We start from the raw sequence: 20832 nt of genomic DNA, 5'->3' as shown, positions 1-20832 counted from the left end.
ATGAAAGTGGCATCTGAAATGTTCTGCCCCAACTGAGTCTTCAGATGACTACCGCCCTAGCTGTGAGAGATAACAAAATGGTAGTTGTTTTAAAATGCAAAATATTGAAGTGGTTTTTAATATAGCAATAGATAACGAAAATGCCTGGTTTTATTGTAAATGTTATCCACAGTTTTTAATGTTGTTATTTAATTGCTCCTCTGTTTTTATGCAGGGATTTGAAGAGAGTCTAAAATAATGTCTTGTAATGCGATCTGCCCAAATCTGCCCAGAATCCAATTCTGTCATAAGATTATAAGGTTCTTCTAGCATAGATCTCAGTCAAGACCCATGAAACCATCAGAGAGTATAATTCAGAACCAGAGCAAAACACAGGGAATTTATAGCTTCCCCATATGGACTTTGGCTTTCTAATCAACCCTAAATGAAAATAGACATCTCTTTCCTCGTTGTGCACACCACCCCCTCACCATGTTATAGTTCATACTAAATATGTTGACAATCCATATATCTGACATTAGTTGCCTGAATAAATTGGGCACTCTAATTTTCTAGATCCATGTTAGGAGCATCAGCTAAACTTTTTTTTTTTTTTTTTTTAACAATTAAAGCATTTTTTAAAAAGTCACAGTGAGTTATGCAGATACTGTAATCAAGTAATAGTTTGGCTAATTTTCCAGCCAATCCATTCAGTCATTCAAAGAGTACTGAGTGCTTAAGAACTGTTCTAGGTATCCAGGCACTGATGTGATTATAGACCAGTAAACAAGTAAACATCCCTACTCTTGGGGAAATTAAGGTCTAGCAGCTCATATTCTCTAAATACCTGTTCAGTGGTCATCCTACTGTCACTTAAACACACGCCTTGGAAATTGCCAAACCCATTTCCAGCTCCCTACAACTTTTAGTACACTTCCTCGAAAATGTTTTGGTAAATATCATTTTATCCATTTCATGACATTTTCAGTGGTGGCATAGAATTCCTTCAAGATTAATTTCCTTGGATGCTACCCAACTACAATTCCTCTTAATCCAATTCTGATTTCAAAGAGTCATTAAAATGTGGCAAACAGGGGAAATGATTAAGTGTTAGATTTAAATTTTTTAAATAACACTATAGTTACTAAGGGGGGTACTTTAGTGGATGCTTTATTAGATGAGTAGGAGTTTGGGATCTTTGTGTGTATATGGGAGTGGGGAGATGGGAGGAAAAGGAGGTGAGTAGTAGAGGTTGTTAAAAGAGGAAAAAGGAAGAAATAAAAGCCCATATTCTCAAAACCAACAATTTAAGAAACTAGTATTTTAGTAGCTTTCTCCATGTACAACCTGGAAATGTACATTAACAGGAAACTTTCTACCCACCCCTGCCTCCGCCTTTCCCATCCTTGGGTCTGCTGGGATCTGTCGGTGGGTAGAAGACATTGTCATTGTTTATAATGTTCATAAGCCTGCCTGAATGTGAATGACATATATTTAGAAATCAAAATAAAGCTTTGGGAAGATCTTCAATTTAATGGAAACTAGTCTAGTCATTTGGGAACCACAAGAGCTTTTTAGGGAAAATCTGCCTCTGCCAGCTGGAGGAAGTGTGGGTGTACCGGGGTCCCGGTGATACCTTGTGATGTCAGTCACCCCCAGGCTGAGGTTGATTGGCTATGAAGAGCTGCAGCAGAGTTTAAATTCCTGCACCATCAGAGAAGTGTCCAGAATATCAACACAAGAGTGGCTTCATTGGGCATAGATTTCCTCCGTGAGAACGTCAACCTGATTTCTGAGACTTTTTGAAAAAAGTCTTTGTGAACTAAGGAGGGTAAGCCATTTATATCATTTAATTTTTTAAAATGACTTTTGCTGATTGTTTGGAAAATATTAAATATGTATACATGTTTGAGGCATTATATCATGTAGAGAGAGATGGGAGAGCTGCGCTTTGGGTAAAAACAGTTCATATTTTTGTGCCTGTTGTTTATGCCACAGTAAATAATGATATTAAAATGACATGTTAGGTCAACAGAGCCAGGTGTTTTTCTTGGTAATGCTTTAATTAGATCTCCGCATGATGCTTCTAAAAGGGAAAGTTTATAGAACAGGAGGCAGATGGAAAGTCATTTTGAAATTTAGTTTTAATTAGCAAAACATAACAAAACTTTTACATTTAGGTTTCATGAATATGGGAATGTTTATGGCCTACAAGATTGTGAAGAAAAATCTAAACTGGATGGAAGGACTTTCAAAATAATTTTTTTAAATTAAAAAATGTAATGTTATCATCTAGAGAGCATCTAGTAATATTTTTTATGAACTGCATAAGTAACTAAAAGATGATTAAACTACTGAAATAACTGAGGGTGTGATCATTACATTTTTTGTATTGTTTAACTGGGTATTCACGTTAGCATGATGCCTTGGATACAGTCAGAATTCAATAAATGTTAGTTATAATTGCATTTAAAAATATTTTTTAGTGTAGAGAACTTGTGTATATGTTCCTGTCCATATGTGTTTTTATGTACTGTATTTACTGTACTTCATCTGTATGACATTTAGAAGAGTCCATGTGTTTCAGCAACTTATCTTCCTTAAGAGCAGTAACTTGTGCTTAACCATACTTTCCGTTTAACTGAGGCTTGACTAACCTATTTTAACCTTGTTTAAAAATGTGAACAAACTGTTTTCTAAAGGGTATTAGTCCACTTATCTACCTGAAAATGGTGATGTAAAACAACGTGCCTCAGATGCTTAGAGGCCTTCCAAATCTATATTTAATTTTGGGGGCACCTCAAAGTTATTTTCCTGTGGTTAAAAGCATATAATATTGGATTCATTGTAATTGACCTTAAGACACTTACAATAGGAAGAATTGGAAATTTTTTTTGGTTTGTTTGTTTCTCTGGATTCCTGGTAGAGTTCATATCCTGGCCAAGTTTGACTCTATTTTCAAAGAGTAATAAGAAAACAAATTCTAGCAGGTTCTAGTTAGTTGGATTCAGGGTAATTTTACTTTTGTAAAACCAGCTTATTTTATTATTGTTACAAATTGCTGTATACTCAGCACCTAGAAAAGTGTCTAGCACATTGGATGTTCATAAATATTTATTGACTGCTAATGAATGAATGTATCATTCAGTTGTGTTCTTGAAGATAACAAACAAAGCAAATTAATATGATGAATTGTTTTCCAAAAGAAAAAAGAGCCTATGACTTTTCAAACCTTTATTTTCTTCCTTTGGCCTATTTCCTTCATTTTGGTTTACATAAAAGAAGACATATATTTTACAAATGTATCTTAACCTTGAGAAAATTCTAGAACAAATTTCCTTACTTAAGAGCCCAAAGAAGTTTTGGCTACATCTGAAGTCTTGACTTTAGTTTCCCTCTCCACATTCTAAACATTTGGCTCTTTTCAACTCTATGAAAACAATTCAAAAAGTCAGAAATTCTCTAATACACTGCCTTCCAAAGGGATGGAACTCAGGTTGTTGATTTCCTTTTGTTACGTCATCTCACTGTAGAATGACAGCCGGTGGGACGTAGAAATAACATTAGCCAATCCTTGAAGAAGAACTCAAAGTTCTGGACTTTTAATTGCAGACTTGTAGTTGTGGTTCACAGTTACTGTTCAGAATAGGGCTACTGCCTATCTCCTTCTACTCTTTTTTGAATAGTAGCCAAAATGTTTATAAAAAGTTTGGAGCTCTTGTTTGGAAAGCACTTCACAAAATTACAATTATTTTTATCAAAAATACCAAATGCAAACCTAATATGGGGTTTAAGATCTGACTTTCTTTAATGCTTAAGGTTGGACTATATTCTTTGGGTGGCAACATCAGCTCTTTCAGAACTCTAGGGTGTCTTTTATTTTAGTTTACTAGACTTGCATCTGGGAAATTACTGCTTTAGGTCAGGGTGCTAAATAGTATTTCTGGAATCCTGAGCAAGTTAGGGCATCTTTCTTATGCTTTAGAATCTTCCATCCCTAAGAAACTTGAGCACTAGGGGCATGCACTTCTTTGGGAAAAAACACAACATTCATTGGTTTAGAATAAATGCACAATGGCATCCCCAATTTTCTAATTATTTAGATGAGAGAAACTAAAGAAAATACAAGAGAATTCAACAGTCATTGACCTTCTGTCAAGGCTCTAACATTTGCTAGTTTTCAGAGAATCATGAAATTATAACCCTATTCAAATTTCACTTTGAAAATTAAAATGGTGAGCTATCTAATTTTCATTTGATCTGTGAAGCTAAAACCATTGACAGGATTATTTTGAGAATATCATATTTGAGAAAATTTTGCTTTCCTGAAGAAATAAACCTAACAAATTTAAAAAACAGTTTTGATTGTGGGATCTAAAGAGAAGTAACATCTATTAAATTAAGCTTGATTTTGGTATAGTTAAGTATTTTCATATGTTTTTCTTTGTTGATACTAATTGAAGGATTTTTAAAAGAAATTAAGATAGTATCAAACATAAGGACAGATATACACTATGCTGAATTAGAATAAAGAAAGTAGCACAAATTAAGAATAACTATGCTGAGGAGAGAAAATGCCTATAATATACATGAGAGGTTGTTTGAGTTGTGTGAAGGTAGAAATGAGAAGCCTGTTCAGGCTCCTTATCTTAGGATTTCTATTATTTTCTTGAATACATTAAAAATAAGATTAAATGACTTCTTGAACCCAATGTTTCAGATAATATTCAGCATATTCAGGCATTATTGAGTGCTATACATATATACACACATATATACACATATATATGTATTGCATATATATACCTGTGTATGTATATGTGTATATATACATATGTATATGTACATATGTATATATGTATATGTGTATACATACATATATGTGTATACACACATATATACATATACAGGTATACATACATATATGTATATGTGTGTATATACAGAGGTACATATGTATATGCACATCTATACATATATACATATACATACGTATATGTGTATACACATATACATACACACATGTATATATATGCAATACATATATATGTGTGTGTATATGTGTATATATACATATACATATAATTTTTTTTTGAGACAGGGTCTTCCTCTGTCACCCAAACTGGAGTGGAGTGGCAGGATCATGGCTCAGTGCAGCTTCAACCTCCCTGGCTGAAAGAATTCTCCCCACTCAGCCTCCTGAGTAGCTGGAACTACAGGCACGTGCCACCATGCCTGGCTAATTTTTATTTCTTAGATCAAGTGTTAAAATCTCTTGTGGAACTTTAAAAACAAACCTATTCCTGTGCCCACCCAAGTGAATGGATATATTGCCCTGGGATGGGATTTGTGCATTGGCATTTTAAAAACCCTTCCCAGGTGAGAGTAATATACATTTAGGGTTGAGAATCTTTGGCTTTTAACTCCTATCATTAGTTTAGGGGCCAAGGGAAAACTTACCCCTCACCCTCTGAATGTTCGCTGAAAATCAACTGACAAAAGATAGATTAATAGGAGAAAAGGAACACAAATTTATTTTTATGTGACACAGGAGCCTTCAGAACGAAGACCTGAAGATACAGGAGAAACTGTCCATCTTTATGCTTACGTCCAACAAAACGTGGGCAGCCATGTAGAAATACGATTGGACAAAAAGGTTTTAACCTTATACTAGTAGACCAAGTCGGGTGGCCCAGCCAGGCCTGTCCAGATTCTTCTTGGCGTCTCTGTGCAGCATTTCTTCCTTCTTGATATGGGACAGTACCTTCTCTGGAATGGGGGTCTTATGACCTACAATTAAACTAGGTGGGTCAGAGAATTTCTTTATGGCCAGTTGTTACACAGAAAGACAGGGGGACTTAGGGGAATATTTTTAGGTTTTATTGCTGGCCTTGGGGAAAAGAGGTTCTGGTTTCTATAACCCGCCTTTGGGAAGAGGGATTCTAGTTTCTATGGTTAGTCTCAGGGGAGAATGAGGGACCAGAGATAGGAGGGCAGGGGAAGGTCAGAGAGAAGTTTTTGCTTCTGAGGCCTTCACTGTGGAGTATTGTTTTCTGAGTTGCTACACTAGTAAACTATTGCAAATCAAAGAAAATGACTGAGTTGAGTCTCAATTATTTTTTGGAGACTTATCTTGTCAAAATTGAGGATACATTTGGGAAAAAGGAACACAAAACCACCAGAAACATCTATGGTCAATGTTTCTTTACAAAGAGAGTCTGAGGACTTCAGTATTTAAAGGGGAAAGAGCAGACAATAGGAGAAAGAGGAAGGGGATAAAAAGAATGGGTAGATAAAGAGGCAAGTGGTTGCATTCCTTTGGGTCTTTGTTTAGTGTTCACTGAACCTAGATTTTATATGTGAAAGGGTAGAGGAATAGTTAATTATGCATTTGTCTCATGCTCAGTGAATCTGCATTTTTACATAAGATAAAGTAAACATAGACTAGAGGAAGCTGTCAGACATGCATCTGTCTCAGGTAAGAAGAGGAATGACTTTTAGTTCTGTCCTTTGTCCTGAACTTGTGAAGGTAAGCTGTTAATTTACATGGTGACGGTGAAATTCAGCCAGACTGTTTTAGGGTAGAGATCTCAGGGCCCACAGGAATTTCCCTGTGAGAAAACTGTGAGGGAGGTATGTAGCTTTTTATCCCTGTAGCTATCTTTTTAAGAACAAAATGGGAAGCAGATCTGAGTGACCCAGTTCCTAGGTTGACTTTTCCCTTTGGCTTAGTGAGTTTGGGGTCCCAAGATTTTATTTTCCTTTCATGGTATACATTTAACATTTAAAGAAATGAAACAAATCAACAAAAGTGAAATAAACTTGCAGGATTATTTGTGGAATATATGGAAGTTCATCGGACAAGTACGCTAAGGCAGCTACCAGGGCTTACTAGTGCAGGGTAAATTGCGTTCCTTAAACCATTTCAATAAATTTTTACTTTAGCATCTAGTACATCTATTTTTAAATACAGAACAAAGTGTTTTCCAAAGCAACAGTTCTTGAAGTGTGAAATGAAGTTACCCTTCAGAAAAGCAGTTTGATTTGGCATGTTTCTCTCTGCATGATTTACAAGTGTATCCCAAACCTCTAATCTTCCCCAAATCCTTCAGTACTGTGAACGCCAGCAAAAATAATTTAGCATAATCATGTATAATGTATGATTAAATGTGTCACAGTAGATATTAAGAACTTTCTGAAGTTGTAATATGCAGCCTACTCTAGCACATCTCTTGTAGATTAAAAAAAAAGCGAAAACAATCTATGTTGTGTAGACATTGTTATGCAGTCATAAACGTGACTTAGAAGCCAGTGTGTGTGTGTGAAAACAAATGCCCACCACCTATCACTGGTGTCAATAAGTGTAGTTTTTAGGGAGAATACATTTGCTAGGGTGCTCTGCCATACCAAGCTGCGTAATTATTGTAAAAGTGAATGGATAGAAATTTCTGTATTCCTCTTTCTTTACTTTTTCGTCAATTTATCATACTTTATGTGTTAGTGTTTGTAGATCTCCTCATTGGAACATTTTCAATTTATTTCTTAGGAGTGAGGTTTTTAAAAACCAGTTTGTTGAGTTATAATCTATACACCACATACTTCACTAATTTGAAGTGTATAGCTCAGTGGTTTTCCGTATATTCACAGAGTTGTGCAACCTTCACTATGATACATGGAACAGTTTCATCACCTCCAAAAGAAATCCTGTACCCATTAGCTGTCACCCCTCAACCTCCCATCTGCACAAGCTCTGGGCAACCACTAATCTGCTTTTTGTCTCTGTAGCTTTGCCTGTTCTGGACATTTCATGTAAATAGAAGCATTCCAATGCGGCCTTTTTATCTGGCTTCTTTCACTTAGCATAGTGTTCTCAAGGTTCCCCTATTCTGTAGCACGTGTCAGTACTTCATTCCTCTTTATGGTTGAATAATATTCTGTTTTATAGATACAGTAAATTTTATTTATCCATTCATCAGTTCACGGACATTTGGATGAATTGTTAATAAGAAGAAACTGTTAAAAAGTTGAAGCTACTTTATTTCTTTAACATGGAGAGAAACATCTATGTCCTTCGTTCCAGGTAGACGTATCACACCCAACTATGAAGATCAGCATCCTGCTCACGTTCCTTTGGGGATTATCCTGCGCTCTCCCAGTAAGTATTAGGGTAGGGATATGTGAAAAAACCCTTTCATACTTAAAACTCCGTGATTTTCATTGGCTATGAACCAAGATGGCTGTATATGTTCCAGTCCAGTAAAAATAGTAGTTTCTTAGAATGCTGTTTTCTTAAGAAATTTCATTTAAGTTGTTTTTTATTCTGTTCAGTTGCCATTCATATAGATATCATTCACATTTTTCTTCCCTATAAGCAGTGGTTCTTAAAGTGTCATCCCGGAACCAGCAGCATCAGCATCAACTAGGACCTTGTTAGAAATCCAAGTTCATGGACCCTACCTCAGAGCTGCTAAACCAGACTCTTTAGGGATAGGAAACAGAAATCAGTGTTTTATCAAGGCCTCCAGGTGATTCTGATGCAGCCTAAAATTTGACTATCCCTACTCCTATGTATGAAAAGTGTTAATAACTGTTGCTTCAGAAATTTCTCTTTGGATTTACCATGTGTACTAAATTTTCTAGGTAGCCAGGTATCAAAATAATGAATCTGAGAGTTCTGAAGAATGGAAGGTGAGTAGAAATATGACTTTTTGAAATATTTTAATTTTAATTTATTATGAGTATAACCAAATTGACTTATTGCAAATGTTGAAACTGCTAATGACTTCATGAGCATATTAATAAGCTAAACTATAGAGTTCATAGATGAAAATAATGCTGCAATTCCAAGTTAGTAGTATATACTCTGGCAAGGAAGCATATTTTCTGTTAGCTTTCTTCTTGTAATGGATGTGCATAATAGTACCAGGGGATGCATGACAATGAACCAAGAGTTTTCAGGAGATATTATGACTTGAAATCTGTTTTAACAAGAGTTATCTGGTGGGCAAGAGGTCAAGTCCTGGGAGGTGAGAAAAGCAAGAAGAATGAGAGGACACTACGGTCTCTGGCATGAGACCTAATGTTGCTGGCATGTTATTGTATTGAGAATTATTAACTCTCAATAACTCAAGAATCATTGCCAGGCACAGTTCTGAGTGTTTTACGTATATTAACTTTCTTAATTTTCACACCTCTGTGAATTAGGCATTATGTTTTATTCTCACTTTACAGATGAGAAAACTGACCACAGAGAGTAACTCAATCTGTCTAGGTTACGTGGTTAATTAGTGTTAGAGCCAGACTTTGAGATTAGGTCACTCACTCTAGCTCCAGAATCCACATTCTTAACCAGTGTGTTACTCCCTCTCAGGAGGGAGCCTGATCTAAGAGGTCAGAAAATTCTCAAGATTGGCACTAACGGTTAAAATCTTATGTGAAATCAGAGCATTTTGTTCACTACCTTGCTTCCTACTGGCTTTTACATATGATAAAGCTTGGGCCCAGTGCTTTTGGTGGTGGCCAGATAATGTCAGTGACCTGAGGTGGGGTCTTGTCCATGCCTGAGTCTGGAATAGAATTCACAGTATTTGTTATGAACTTTCTTCAGAGATATCCATAGGCTGGTTAATTTAAAAGCAGACACTGTAGATCCTCTCTCTCATTTAACCAGAGACACACAAACATGCCCTGTTCTCAAGTCTAGCCTTGGCATGAGAAAAATAACAATGTCTTGCTCCCTTCCACCCATTAATTCCAAATGATAATTGACTGGAGCACAGCCTGCCATTGTGCCTGCCTGCAGTGTCGCAGGCCAAAGACAGAGTGATTATAGCTCCTTTCTCTAAGGAGATATCCCCAGTCCAGCACCGCTGAGACGCACGTTGAAGACATATCAATAGCAGCTCCTCCCTGCTCTACTTCGCGCCTTGGGTGTTCCACACAGGACTTTGCCCTCCTCAAAGGGCAGGGGGGAGAAGTGGTGGGGAGGGGTACCAGAAGTTGCTAAGGCATTCTTATAGTGCTTATGAGACTAAAGATAGTGAAATAAATCAGGAGTATGACTAGTTAAATTTCTGACTTAGCATTTGTTTTTAAAACCAGGGCTGTTACATGACTTGAGAAAGGTTTAATGGCTTTCTCAATTCAGTTTTTCTTACTATTAAATTTTATATGATGGATGTTCTCAAATGGATTTTTTCTTTAGTTTATATCATGTTGAATAAATAGTTTTCGAGATACTTCCATAGGCATTAGCTGGTTTCGCCCTCATAACTACCTTGTGGGGTAAGCACAGTGGGTGTTAATTTCCTTAATTTATGAACAAGAAACTGGGGGTCAGACACATGAAGTGAATTGCCTACCTTCACCTAGAGTAACCAACCATCTCGGTTTACCTGGAACTTAGGGGTTTCCTGCAACACATGACTTTCCGTGCTAACACCAAGATGATTGGTTCTCAGGGCTAAAACCAAGACCAGTGAGTTAATTGAGACTTAAATCTGGATTCTGAGTTTCAATGCTGCTTTTCATGTGTTACGTTTCCTCTAGGTTGTATGAACGGCCAGGTTCAAAGACAGCATATTTATTTGTGTAAATGAAATATCAGAAATAGAAACATCGTCTAGGTCTCTTATATCCCAAGATCTTTTCAAGCCATTAGTCATTTTACCTTCCTTTTTGAACTATTTCATCATAAAATTTCACTAATTACTCATGTAAATGTAAGATCTCTACCAAGAAACTAAAAATAATCCTAAAATTATTGTAAATAATTACAATAATGAAATCCATCTGTGAGGGGGTAATCTGTTTTCCTTCCTTTCCTTTTTTGCAGGGTCATTTGACTCAGGCACCAACACCTCCCTTGGTAACTATCTCATTTACTTTTGTCATAAACATCTCATGAAGCAACTTTAACACTCTTTCCATTGCCTTTTACAATTTTGAAAGTAGGAAATCCAGACTGGAAGCAATTGATGTGTATCATGTTTTTTTATTTCCTAAGGAATTACTAAAAAGAAAAATAAACATTTTTCCCCTTTCAGGAGAGTAGTGAGTCATCGAAAGGAAGTAAAGTTAACCCAGAGGAACACGTAATTAAACAGACCTTTCTTAACTTTTCAGGCTACTTAGGAATGGAAGGAAATGATGTTAGATTAAATTACCTGGCAACAGTTCTAAATATAATATTTTCTAACTATGAGTTATGCTGGCTAAAGAGTCCCATAAAATAAGAAGAGAAAAATGAGTAAGGAGAATTCACATGCAGACATGCTATTCATCTTATTTTCATCACTGAGGCTAGATTGCTGGCATTGTAGCCCCAAATGTCTCTCCTAGTTAAAAAATACACACACCCAGACTCACACGCACTCACAAATGGTCATTGACCATTTCAAACTTACTCATCAACTTAAACTGTTGCTTTTACAACTGGAGCAGTTCAGATCAGGTGAAGAAGTGCCTGGGAACTTCTCTGTGTCAAGGGTCCTGCTTGAAGACAGAACAGGAGAGCCCTGAGGAAACTTTAAGTAAAACAATTACTTCATTAATGACTTTCTCTTTAAAAATAGTCCCAACTGTGGGACCGGGCTCTGGGAGTGAGAAAGGCAGACTCAGTTTATATCCCTTAAAGCTGGCATTCTTTTTCATTTTTCTAAGACTAAGTGTTGTTACTTTCTTAGCTATGCTATTGTTTTAACCAAATTCAATCCTGTGGGACTCCAGAGAGTCCAGGAGCCAGGTTTCTCCCCAAAACTTTGTTCCATGTTGCATTCTACACTTAGCCAGAGTTGGAAGATGAATTATTAGCCTGTTTATCCCTATTTACTTGAGGTTATCAAAGGAACATTCTAGAAATTTAAAAGCATAGAACTGGGGAAATGCTGTTTGCTGGGGACTTTGTGATTTGTTGCCTCAAGGGTCTCTAAGCTCTCAAGTTACGGTAGCAATCCCTGCTTGAGAAAGGGTTAATGAAGTATGGTGATTCCTGCAATTCCTTCTTGTGAGTTGGGTTAACGAGGTATAGCAGGTTAAACCCATGCTCAGTTCCACCATACCAGCATCAAACTCCAGTGCTAGGAATAGAAGTCAACAGCATATACACAACTACTCCCAATTACAGACTCAGACATTGATCAGTCGGGACGTGTTAAACAAACAAACAAACAAACAAAAAACTAGCAGGTATGCTCTGTTGTAGGGTATGGTAAAGAGAGCAGATATTTTAGGAGCATAATGTGTGAAGACTCACTGTCCTTCCTTACTGGTACAGTGCATCCAATTGTTTTGCTTACAGGGCTCACCTCTCTGACTTCCCACTCAGCACTAAGCTGCCTTGGTGGTCATACTAGTTGGTGTCTTCTAGCTGAATCATCTATAGGCAACTTTCTGGTTGTACCAATGAGGTAGAAACATGGTTTGGGTGAGGTATATACCTTACTATAATATTTTATTTTCATTTTAGCTAAATATTTTATCCTCCTGTCCTAGTACATTTTTCCCTCCAGATGAAAAAAAATTGGGGTCATTTTAAGATCACTCACTATTTCTGAAAACTCTGTTTTACACCAAACACTTTCATGCATGAGCATTATAAACCAACTCTTTAATTCACAAACAATTACCTAAGAGGTTTTGTTGTTGTTGTTGTGTTTGTTTGTTTGTTTGTTTGAGACAGAGTCTAGCTCTGCCACCAGGCTGGAGTGCAGTGGTTCGATCTCAGCTCACTGTAACCTCTGCCTCCCGGGTTCAGGTGATTCTCCTGCCTCAGCCTCCTGAGTAGCTGGGACTACAGGTGCGTGGCACCATGGCCAGCTAATTTTTGTATTTTTCATAGAGATGGGGTTTCACCATGTTGGCCAGGATGGTCTTGACCTCTTGACCTCGTGATCCACCCACCTCGGCCTCCTGTTGCTGGGATTACGGGTGTGAGCCACAGTGCCCGGTCCAAGAGTTTTTGTTTTTGTTTTTTAAAGGAATTATATATACAGTATGATTTGAATTTCATAAATGTGATTTCCAGAAAGCTTTTTGAGAAAATGTTAGCAGCATTGAGTGAAGTGTGCCTATATAAAATGGAACCACTTGAGTTTCAACTTCTCTTCCTTCCTGTTTAAGCTCTGGTGGAGACGTTATTGAGTAGTAAAACTGACCATAGAGGTCAGTAAAACTGACCATTAGAGGAGGGGACGTAGGACGAAGGAAGCAGAAAGACTAGACAGGCTCTAGATAACTCCTTCTCTATCAGTTCCTGGAATAATGACCGTATCTGTTAACCCCAAATTCTAGGCAAATGAAGACCCCAGTGACAGCACTGAGTCAGAGGAGGGCCTGGGATCTGATGATGATCAATACATTTATAGGCCAGCTGGTGGCTTCTCCAGGAGCACAGGAAAAGAAGGAGATGATAAAGATGACGATGAAGATGACAGTGGAGATGATACCTTTGGCGATGATGACAGTGGTCCAGGGCCCAAAGACAGACAAGAAGGAGGAAACTTCAGACTGGGAAGTGATGAGGACTCTGATGACACCATACAATCCAGTGAAGAGGGTGCCCCACAAGGGCAAGACAGTGCCCAGGATATCACCAGTGAGAGCAGGGAACTTGACAATGAGGACCAGGTGGACAGCAGGCCTGAGAGTGACAGTGAAGAGCACTGGGTGGGAGGTGTCAGCGATGGGGAGAGCAGCCATGGAGACGGCTCTGAGTTTGACGATGAGGGAATGCAGAGTGATGACCCAGACAGCATCAGAAGTGAAAGGGGAAACTCCAGGATGAACAGTGCAGGCATGAAATCAAAAGAATCTGGAGAAAACAGTGAGCAAGCAAACACTCAAGATTCAGGTGACAGCCAATTGCTGGAGCATCCCAGTAGGAAAATTTTTAGGAAGTCTCGCATCTCAGAGGAAGATGATAGAGGTGAATTTGATGACAACACCACAATGGAAGAAGTCAAGAGTGACTCTACAGAAAACAGTAACTCCAGAGATGCTGGCCTCGGCCAACCCAGGAGAGACAGTAAGGGTGACTCTCAAGAAGACAGCAAGGAGAATATGTCCCAGGAAGACAGCCAAAAGGTAGATAGCCCCAGCAGTGAGTCCAGCCAAGAAGGCAACCTGCCATCTCAAGAGAACAGCAGTGAGTCTCAGGAAGAGGTGGTGAGTGAGTCCAGAGGAGACAACCCGGACCCCACAACTAGTCATGTAGAAGACCAGGAAGACAGTGACTCCAGCGAGGAGGACAGCTCGCACACACTCTCCCACTCAAAAAGTGAATCCAGAGAGGAGCAAGCAGACAGCGAATCCAGTGAGAGCCTCAGCTTCTCAGAGGAAAGCCCGGAGTCCCCCGAGGATGAGAACAGCTCCAGCCAAGAGGGCCTGCAGTCTCATAGCACCTCAACAGAGAGTCAGAGCGAGGAAAGCCAGTCTGAGGAAGACGACAGTGACTCTCAAGACAGCAGCAGATCCAAAGAAGATAGCAACTCCACGGAGAGCGAATCAAGCAGTGAGGAAGATGGCCAGTTGAAAAACATTGAGATAGAGAGCCGGAAATTAACAGTTGATGCCTATCACAACAAACCCATTGGGGACCAAGATGATAATGACTGCCAAGATGGCTATTAGCATCAGCTGTCCTAAGAAGCAGTTGTCACATAAAGGAGTCTTAGGGACTTGAAGGTGTATCATGATAACTATAATTTATTGATGTGTTGATCAAAAGAATAACCAGATGCCATTTTTTTCCTGAAAGGAATTGCTGGACATTACACTTGTTTCTAGGGTGTCATCATTTCATAGAGGTTTAAATACTGTGGAGTAACACCAGAACACATCCAAAGAGGCTAGAAGCAAGAAAGGATCTGCATGATAACTTTGCAGCTGAGATAGTTCCTAACTCATCAACCTAACAAATAAAGCAACTGGGGGTCCATGATGTACCAGGCACTGTGCTAGGTGTTGAAAATGTAAAGCAGGTTAAGACTTGCTTCTTGCTCCTAGGAACTTATAGAAGGATCCACAAAGCTACAGAGTTAAAGAGGGATATGTATAAGAGAAACAAGAATTGTTACAACCCAGTATGGTGAGTGCCAAAACAGAGTTATGAACATGATATCTATCTGGAAGCACTGAGAAGGGTGACCAATGTGTTGGAGAACGAGGGAGGGCTTCACAGCAGAAGACATTGGAGTTGGAAGGTTGCACAGGGTTTCCTCGTTGGAGACTGGGGAATTCTATTCTTGGGATAAATAATAGTAAATTCTATAGGATTAAATACTTAGTTTGCAAAAGCACTTTGAAATTATGGCACAGTGAGTTGTTTTGGATAAGAAAGTATTTTTCTCCCAATTAATTTACCAATTCATCATTTTTTTTTTGTAGAACTCCCATAAACATCACCTTACTGATCACTGGTGATGATAAGAAGGATTGGGTCGGGAAGAGTGGGAGAAAGAAATTCCTCTTTACATAGATACTTTTTAGCTTTATTTTTCTAAAATCAGTTTGTGTGCAATGCTAGAAAAAAACTGTTCTCTGAGTCCTTTACAGAGAAAACTTCTGTATATAAGATTCTATTGATTTTTTGCTAAATACCATTTGAAATATTACCTCAACATAAAATACTTGTTTTGTAATAAAGATTACAATACCCAAAAAAAATGTGCTTATTTGTAATCGTGGTGTTGATTATTAGGATTTATTTATGTTAAGCAACTCTTTCTTTAAAGCATTCCCAAATTGTTCATTACCTTCCTCCTATTAAAATGCAAGATTTTCTTAAATTATTTGCTGAAAAATTTTTATTTGTAAGTCAGGTAGCATTTGATAAAAGTACTATGTGTTGCTTATGATATTTCACTAATTATACCTGTTACAGAACAGGGAGAAAAATGAAGCAAACTCTCAATTTTTGTTTGAGGCCACACTAAAAGTTTATGATGTTCAGGCTTAACATTAGTTCCTGCTGGTCTCTCAGACTCATTTGTGTAAGCTCTGGAAGCTACAGAGAACCGTATTCCTTATATTTTTATTTCTTTGAAAGAAATGACTTCATCTCAGCACTTCTACTTTACACATGTGTTTTTACCCACACTTCCACTAGAGTACCTCAGAATTCCCCACAAAATTATTAAAGGAATCAAGAAGACTTCCTGGCCAGGCGCAGTGGCTCACGCCCGTCATCCCAGCACTTTGGGAGGCCGAAGTGAGCAGATCACTTGAGGTCAGGAGTTTGAGACCAGCCTGGCCAACATGGTCTCTACTAAAAATACCAAATGAGCCAGGTGTGGTGGCACGCCTCTGTAGTCTCAGCTACTCAGGAGGCTGAGGCACAAGAATCGCTTGAACCCGGGAGGTGGAGGTTGCAGTGAGCCGAGATCGTGCCATTGCACCCTAGCCTGGTAAAGAAGAGCAAGACCCTGTCTAAAAGAAAAAAAAAAAAAAAAGAATCAAGAAGATTTTCTAACTTTCAGTCTCACCCTTCCCATCCTTCAATTTCTCCGTTCCCTCACAAGGTCAAAGGTGTGTTTACTTGGGGAGATTTAAAAATCGTGTGTGTGTGTGTGTGTGTGTGCTATTCTCTAATACTTCCCCTTGAAATTTTAGAGTTTTTAATTTGGTAGGTCTGGAGTGAGACTCAGAGTTCCACATCTCTAAAAGGATTCCAGGAAATTCTGATGGAGCCCATCCAATATCGCTATTTGGGGTCTCCACTTGGATTCATTATCTGACTCCATTAACCTACAGGTTCCTGCCAACCCATTGCTCCTCCTAAGAAGAACTGCCCCATGCTCAGACCTCCTGGTTGCCTGAGGCACAGGTGGCCAGGTTCTAACCACTCACATGCCCCACCTCACCATAGGGGACTGGAAAGAATGAGCACCTGATATGAGGCGAGCCTGGCTGGCAGCCTCCAAGGAGGCATGTTGCAAAGGCTCTGCCTGAACGCGGATGATGGGGGCTTGAAGTCTAATCTTATTTTCCTTCTCTGCAAATTTGAATATTTAGGGAAAGAGATGTCAGAAAGCGGTTAGAACAAAAACAGAAGGAAATACACAGAGAGGCAGAAATGGAGAGTGGGCTAAGCCCCATTAATGTGGCACACAAAATGGAAAATTATGGAGCTCCTGGTGCTGAGGGGCAAAATAATCAACTTCCAGCCTGTAAGTTGGACTTGACTCTCCTGTTGCCCCCAGGCCCTTCCTGGATCCTGGGATGTTTTGTCTTCTCGAATGCCCCCTGCATGAGAGCACCCACCTTTCTTGAGGCAACTTGAGTGAGTCTTTGTTCCCGGCAACCAAAGTGCCTAATGAACAGAGACTTAGAAACTTATGTTAGCTAGTGTTCCTAGGTTCTGTAACCCAGTGGTCCCCAAACTTTTTGCTGTCAGGGACCAGTTTCGTGGAAGACAATTTTTCCAGGGATGGGGGGTGAGGAGGATGGTTTCAGGGTTATTCAAGTGCATTACATTTATTGTGCACTTATTTTCTATTATTATTACATTGGAATATAAAATGAAATAATTATATGACTCACCATAGTGTAGAATCAGCCCTGAGCTTGTTGTCCTATAACTAGATGGTTCCATCTGGGGTTGATGGGAGAGAGTGACAGATCATCAGGCATATACAGAATTCACAATAGGGTTCCCACTCCTATGAGAATCTAATGCCACTGCTGATCTGACAGGAGGTAGAAATCAGGCAGTAATATGAATAATGGGGAGCAGCTGTAAATACAGATGAAGCTTCACTTGCTCGCCTGCCTCTCACCTTTTGTTGTTGTGGCTTAGTTCCTAATCAGGGTATGAGGAACCCTGTTATAACCCCTTTATCTGGATAATTCACAGGACTTTTAGAAGAAAGAACAGTGATAAGTACTTCAGCTATGTTCATGATAGAATGCCCCTCTGGGGCAGATGTAGGAGGGTTTTCCTTTAAGTTCCCATCGACTCATTTGATGTGCTTGCTATAGGCATCGGTGCATCTTGCAGTTGGAAGTGGTAGAGACACATTACTCAAAGGAAAGGTGGCTGGACTTGATCTTTGGCTTTCAAGGTGTGCAAGTTTCCTCATGGAGTTCCTCTTGAAGTCTGTAGTAGGTGAGTCCACTTGGGAATCCAAATTATAATTAGCAAATAATTTTAAATTTATAATGGGAAAGAATAAGAATGAAAAGCCTGCATGGTGAGCATAAACGGGAACAGAGGGAGCTATGCAGTGTGAATGCTTAACAGCATTGGGCTAAAATAAGACGGCGCATCTACGATGCTCCCTGGAAACCTCACAGTAGGAACTGAAACATTCTCTCTCCCTGAAAAGTGCTCTAAAGTGCCATGATTAACTTTTGCCTCAGTGGTTATTTTCCTAAACTTGTGAGGGCTGATCCACTCTTCATTAAATTGCCCATTCTTTATTTAAAAAACATTTTAAACTGAAAAGTAATAACTGCACATATTTGTGGGGTACATAGTGACATTTTGATACATACAATGTATAGTGATCAGATCAGGGTAAATAGGATATCCATCACCTCAAGCATTTATTATGTTTTTGTGTTGGGAACGTTCAATATCCCCCTTCCAGCTATTCGAAACCATATACACATATATACACACACACACACACACACACACACACACACATATACACACACACACTCTCACTTTTTAAATATATTATGTATATATTTTGTATAATATGTATATATATACACACATTCTTTTTCGTCAGACAACCAATTTCTTTTTTTAAAGGTAACTTTTATTTTAAGTTCAGGGGTACATGTGCTGGTTTGTTACATAGGTAAACTTGTGTAATGGGGGTTTGTTGAACAGATTATTTCACTACTCAGGTATTAAGCCTAGTACCCATTAGTTATTTTTCCTGATCCTCTCCCTCCTCCCACCCTCTACCCTCTGATAGGCCCCAATGTCTGTTGTTCCCCTCTATGTGTACATGTGTTCTCATCCTTTAGCTCCCACTTATAAGTGAGAACATGCAGTATTTGTTTTTCTGTTCCTGCGTTTTAATGAAACTGTATATTATTGTTAAATATAGTCATCCTGCAGTGCTATGGAACACTAGAATTTACTCCTTCTATCCAGCTGTAATTTTGCACCCCTTAACAACTCTCTACTTTCCTCCTACCCTTCCCCACAGCTAGTATCCTCTGTCCTACTTTTTACTTCTATGAGATCAACTATTTTTAGCTTCCACATGTTAGTGAGAACATGTGGTGCTTAGCTTTCTGTTCCTGGCTTATTTCACTTAACATAATGTCCTCTAGTCCCATTCCTGTTGCTGTTAATGACAGGATTCCATTCTTTTTATGGCTGAATAGTATTCCATTGTATATGTATACCACATTTGTTTTATCCATTCATCTGTTGTTGGACACCTAGGTTGATGCCATATCTTGGCTATTGTGAATAGTTCTACAATAAACATGGGGATACAGATGTCTCTTCAATATAATGATTTCCATTCCTTTGGATGAATTTCCAGTAGTGAGATTGGTGGATCACATGTTGGTTCTATTTGTAGGTTGTTGAGGAACCTCCATATTGTTCTCTATAGTGACTGTACCAGCTTACATGCCCACCAATATTGCCATTCTTTCTTAAAGTAGTACAGTCAAGTTGCTTTCTATGGAGTCTGGCTGGCCTGGGAGCCATTCTGTCTTGTTTACATGATTTCACATATCTATATAGCTCTTAAAATTTAGTTTCTACATGGCAGTCTTATTTTACTCATCCTAAATCTCTGGTGAGGTGGGCACCTCCTTGTGGCTCCCAGATAAATACAAACTGATGGTTTCTAACTCAGACCATTTGCTCATTAACATTCATTATTTCAATGAAGCGCACATGCTATGATCCAGGCATTAGGCATAAACAAGGTTGATCTAAGGAAGTGAATGAGAAAACAGGAGAGAAGCACATTCCTAGTGGAGGGAACGCCAAAGTAAATGTACAGAATTGTTTATGGCAAGTTAAGATGTGATTTTAAAAAATCTGGAGTCACTGATGCTTGGGGAAAAAAGAAAGAGGGAAAATGGTAAGAGAAGAGGTTGGAAAGGTGAGCTGGGATCCAATGGGAAGATCTCTGAGTAACAGACTAAGGAGAGTAGTCTTCATTTTTCTTGAGAGCTTTCCCAGCACTAATTTTTCATACATGATATATTACACATAGCACAAATGTTTTTGAGATGGATATTATAAACTCTCTCCCCCTTAAAAATAGATGTATAAAATAAAGGAGAGCAAATGGAGCATAGGGAATCTAAGTTAATTACTCTAGTTCAAAATCCAAGAAATGGCAGGGCCTAGATTTCATTTCAGTTCAATGATAAGGCACTGAAAGTTTTAAGCAGTGGAATAACATTCATGAATATTACCTTATCTGCTCAAAATAAAATAGGCAAGGGAAATGCTATATTCTCTGCTTGATCTCAACACTTAAAGAACCCAAGAGCCTCTCAGTCACTTCCTAATGGCTTGTTTTCCTAGTTCTGTTATTTTGAGAGAGCCACGTTGAGTAGAGTTCATTCTTATTCTCCCAAAGTTTCCTCATGAAGATATAGATCAGAGTGATAAGAATTACTATTTAAGCTTTTGCAAAACAAAACAAAAAACTGCAGTGGTGATTTTGGAGAAATTCTAGAAATATTGATTTCCAAAAATGGAAGGTTATACTGGAGTCTTTAACAAACATGATTTAGTGCACAGCAGAACTCAGTCAGCCTGGAAGCTGCAGATATTGCCACAAAGCACTAGACGCTGTGGCTTGTACTGCTGATCCCACTGGCAATAACTCTAGATGCTGCCAATAACACTGGAACTACTGATAC

At 38.6% G+C, this 20832-nt stretch overlaps 1 protein-coding gene across 2 annotated transcripts; it reads left to right on the top strand.

Moving 5' to 3' along the window:
* The first annotated feature begins 1661 nt into the window (after positions 1-1661).
* On the top strand, positions 1662-15353 carry LOC105479651 (dentin matrix acidic phosphoprotein 1). Of its 2 annotated transcripts, XM_011737742.3 has the most exons (5): positions 1662-1810; positions 8060-8134; positions 8620-8667; positions 10814-10846; positions 13270-15353. In XM_011737742.3, exons 2-5 carry the CDS (start codon positions 8081-8083, stop codon positions 14605-14607), a joined length of 1473 nt encoding a protein of 490 aa, XP_011736044.2. In that variant the 5' UTR covers positions 1662-1810; positions 8060-8080; the 3' UTR covers positions 14608-15353. The 2 variants fall into 2 exon arrangements, with proteins under 2 accessions (XP_011736044.2, XP_070949421.1); XM_071093320.1 differs by lacking the exon at positions 1662-1810 and having other exon boundaries at positions 7890-8134.
* The last annotated feature ends 5479 nt before the right edge of the window (positions 15354-20832 follow it).

The sequence above is a fragment of the Macaca nemestrina genome, chromosome 3, assembly GCF_043159975.1.
Source record: "Macaca nemestrina isolate mMacNem1 chromosome 3, mMacNem.hap1, whole genome shotgun sequence".
Lineage (NCBI taxonomy): Eukaryota > Metazoa > Chordata > Mammalia > Primates > Cercopithecidae > Macaca > Macaca nemestrina.
Note: the sequence above shows the minus strand (reverse complement) of the source record. Positions and strands in the feature narration are given on the sequence as shown.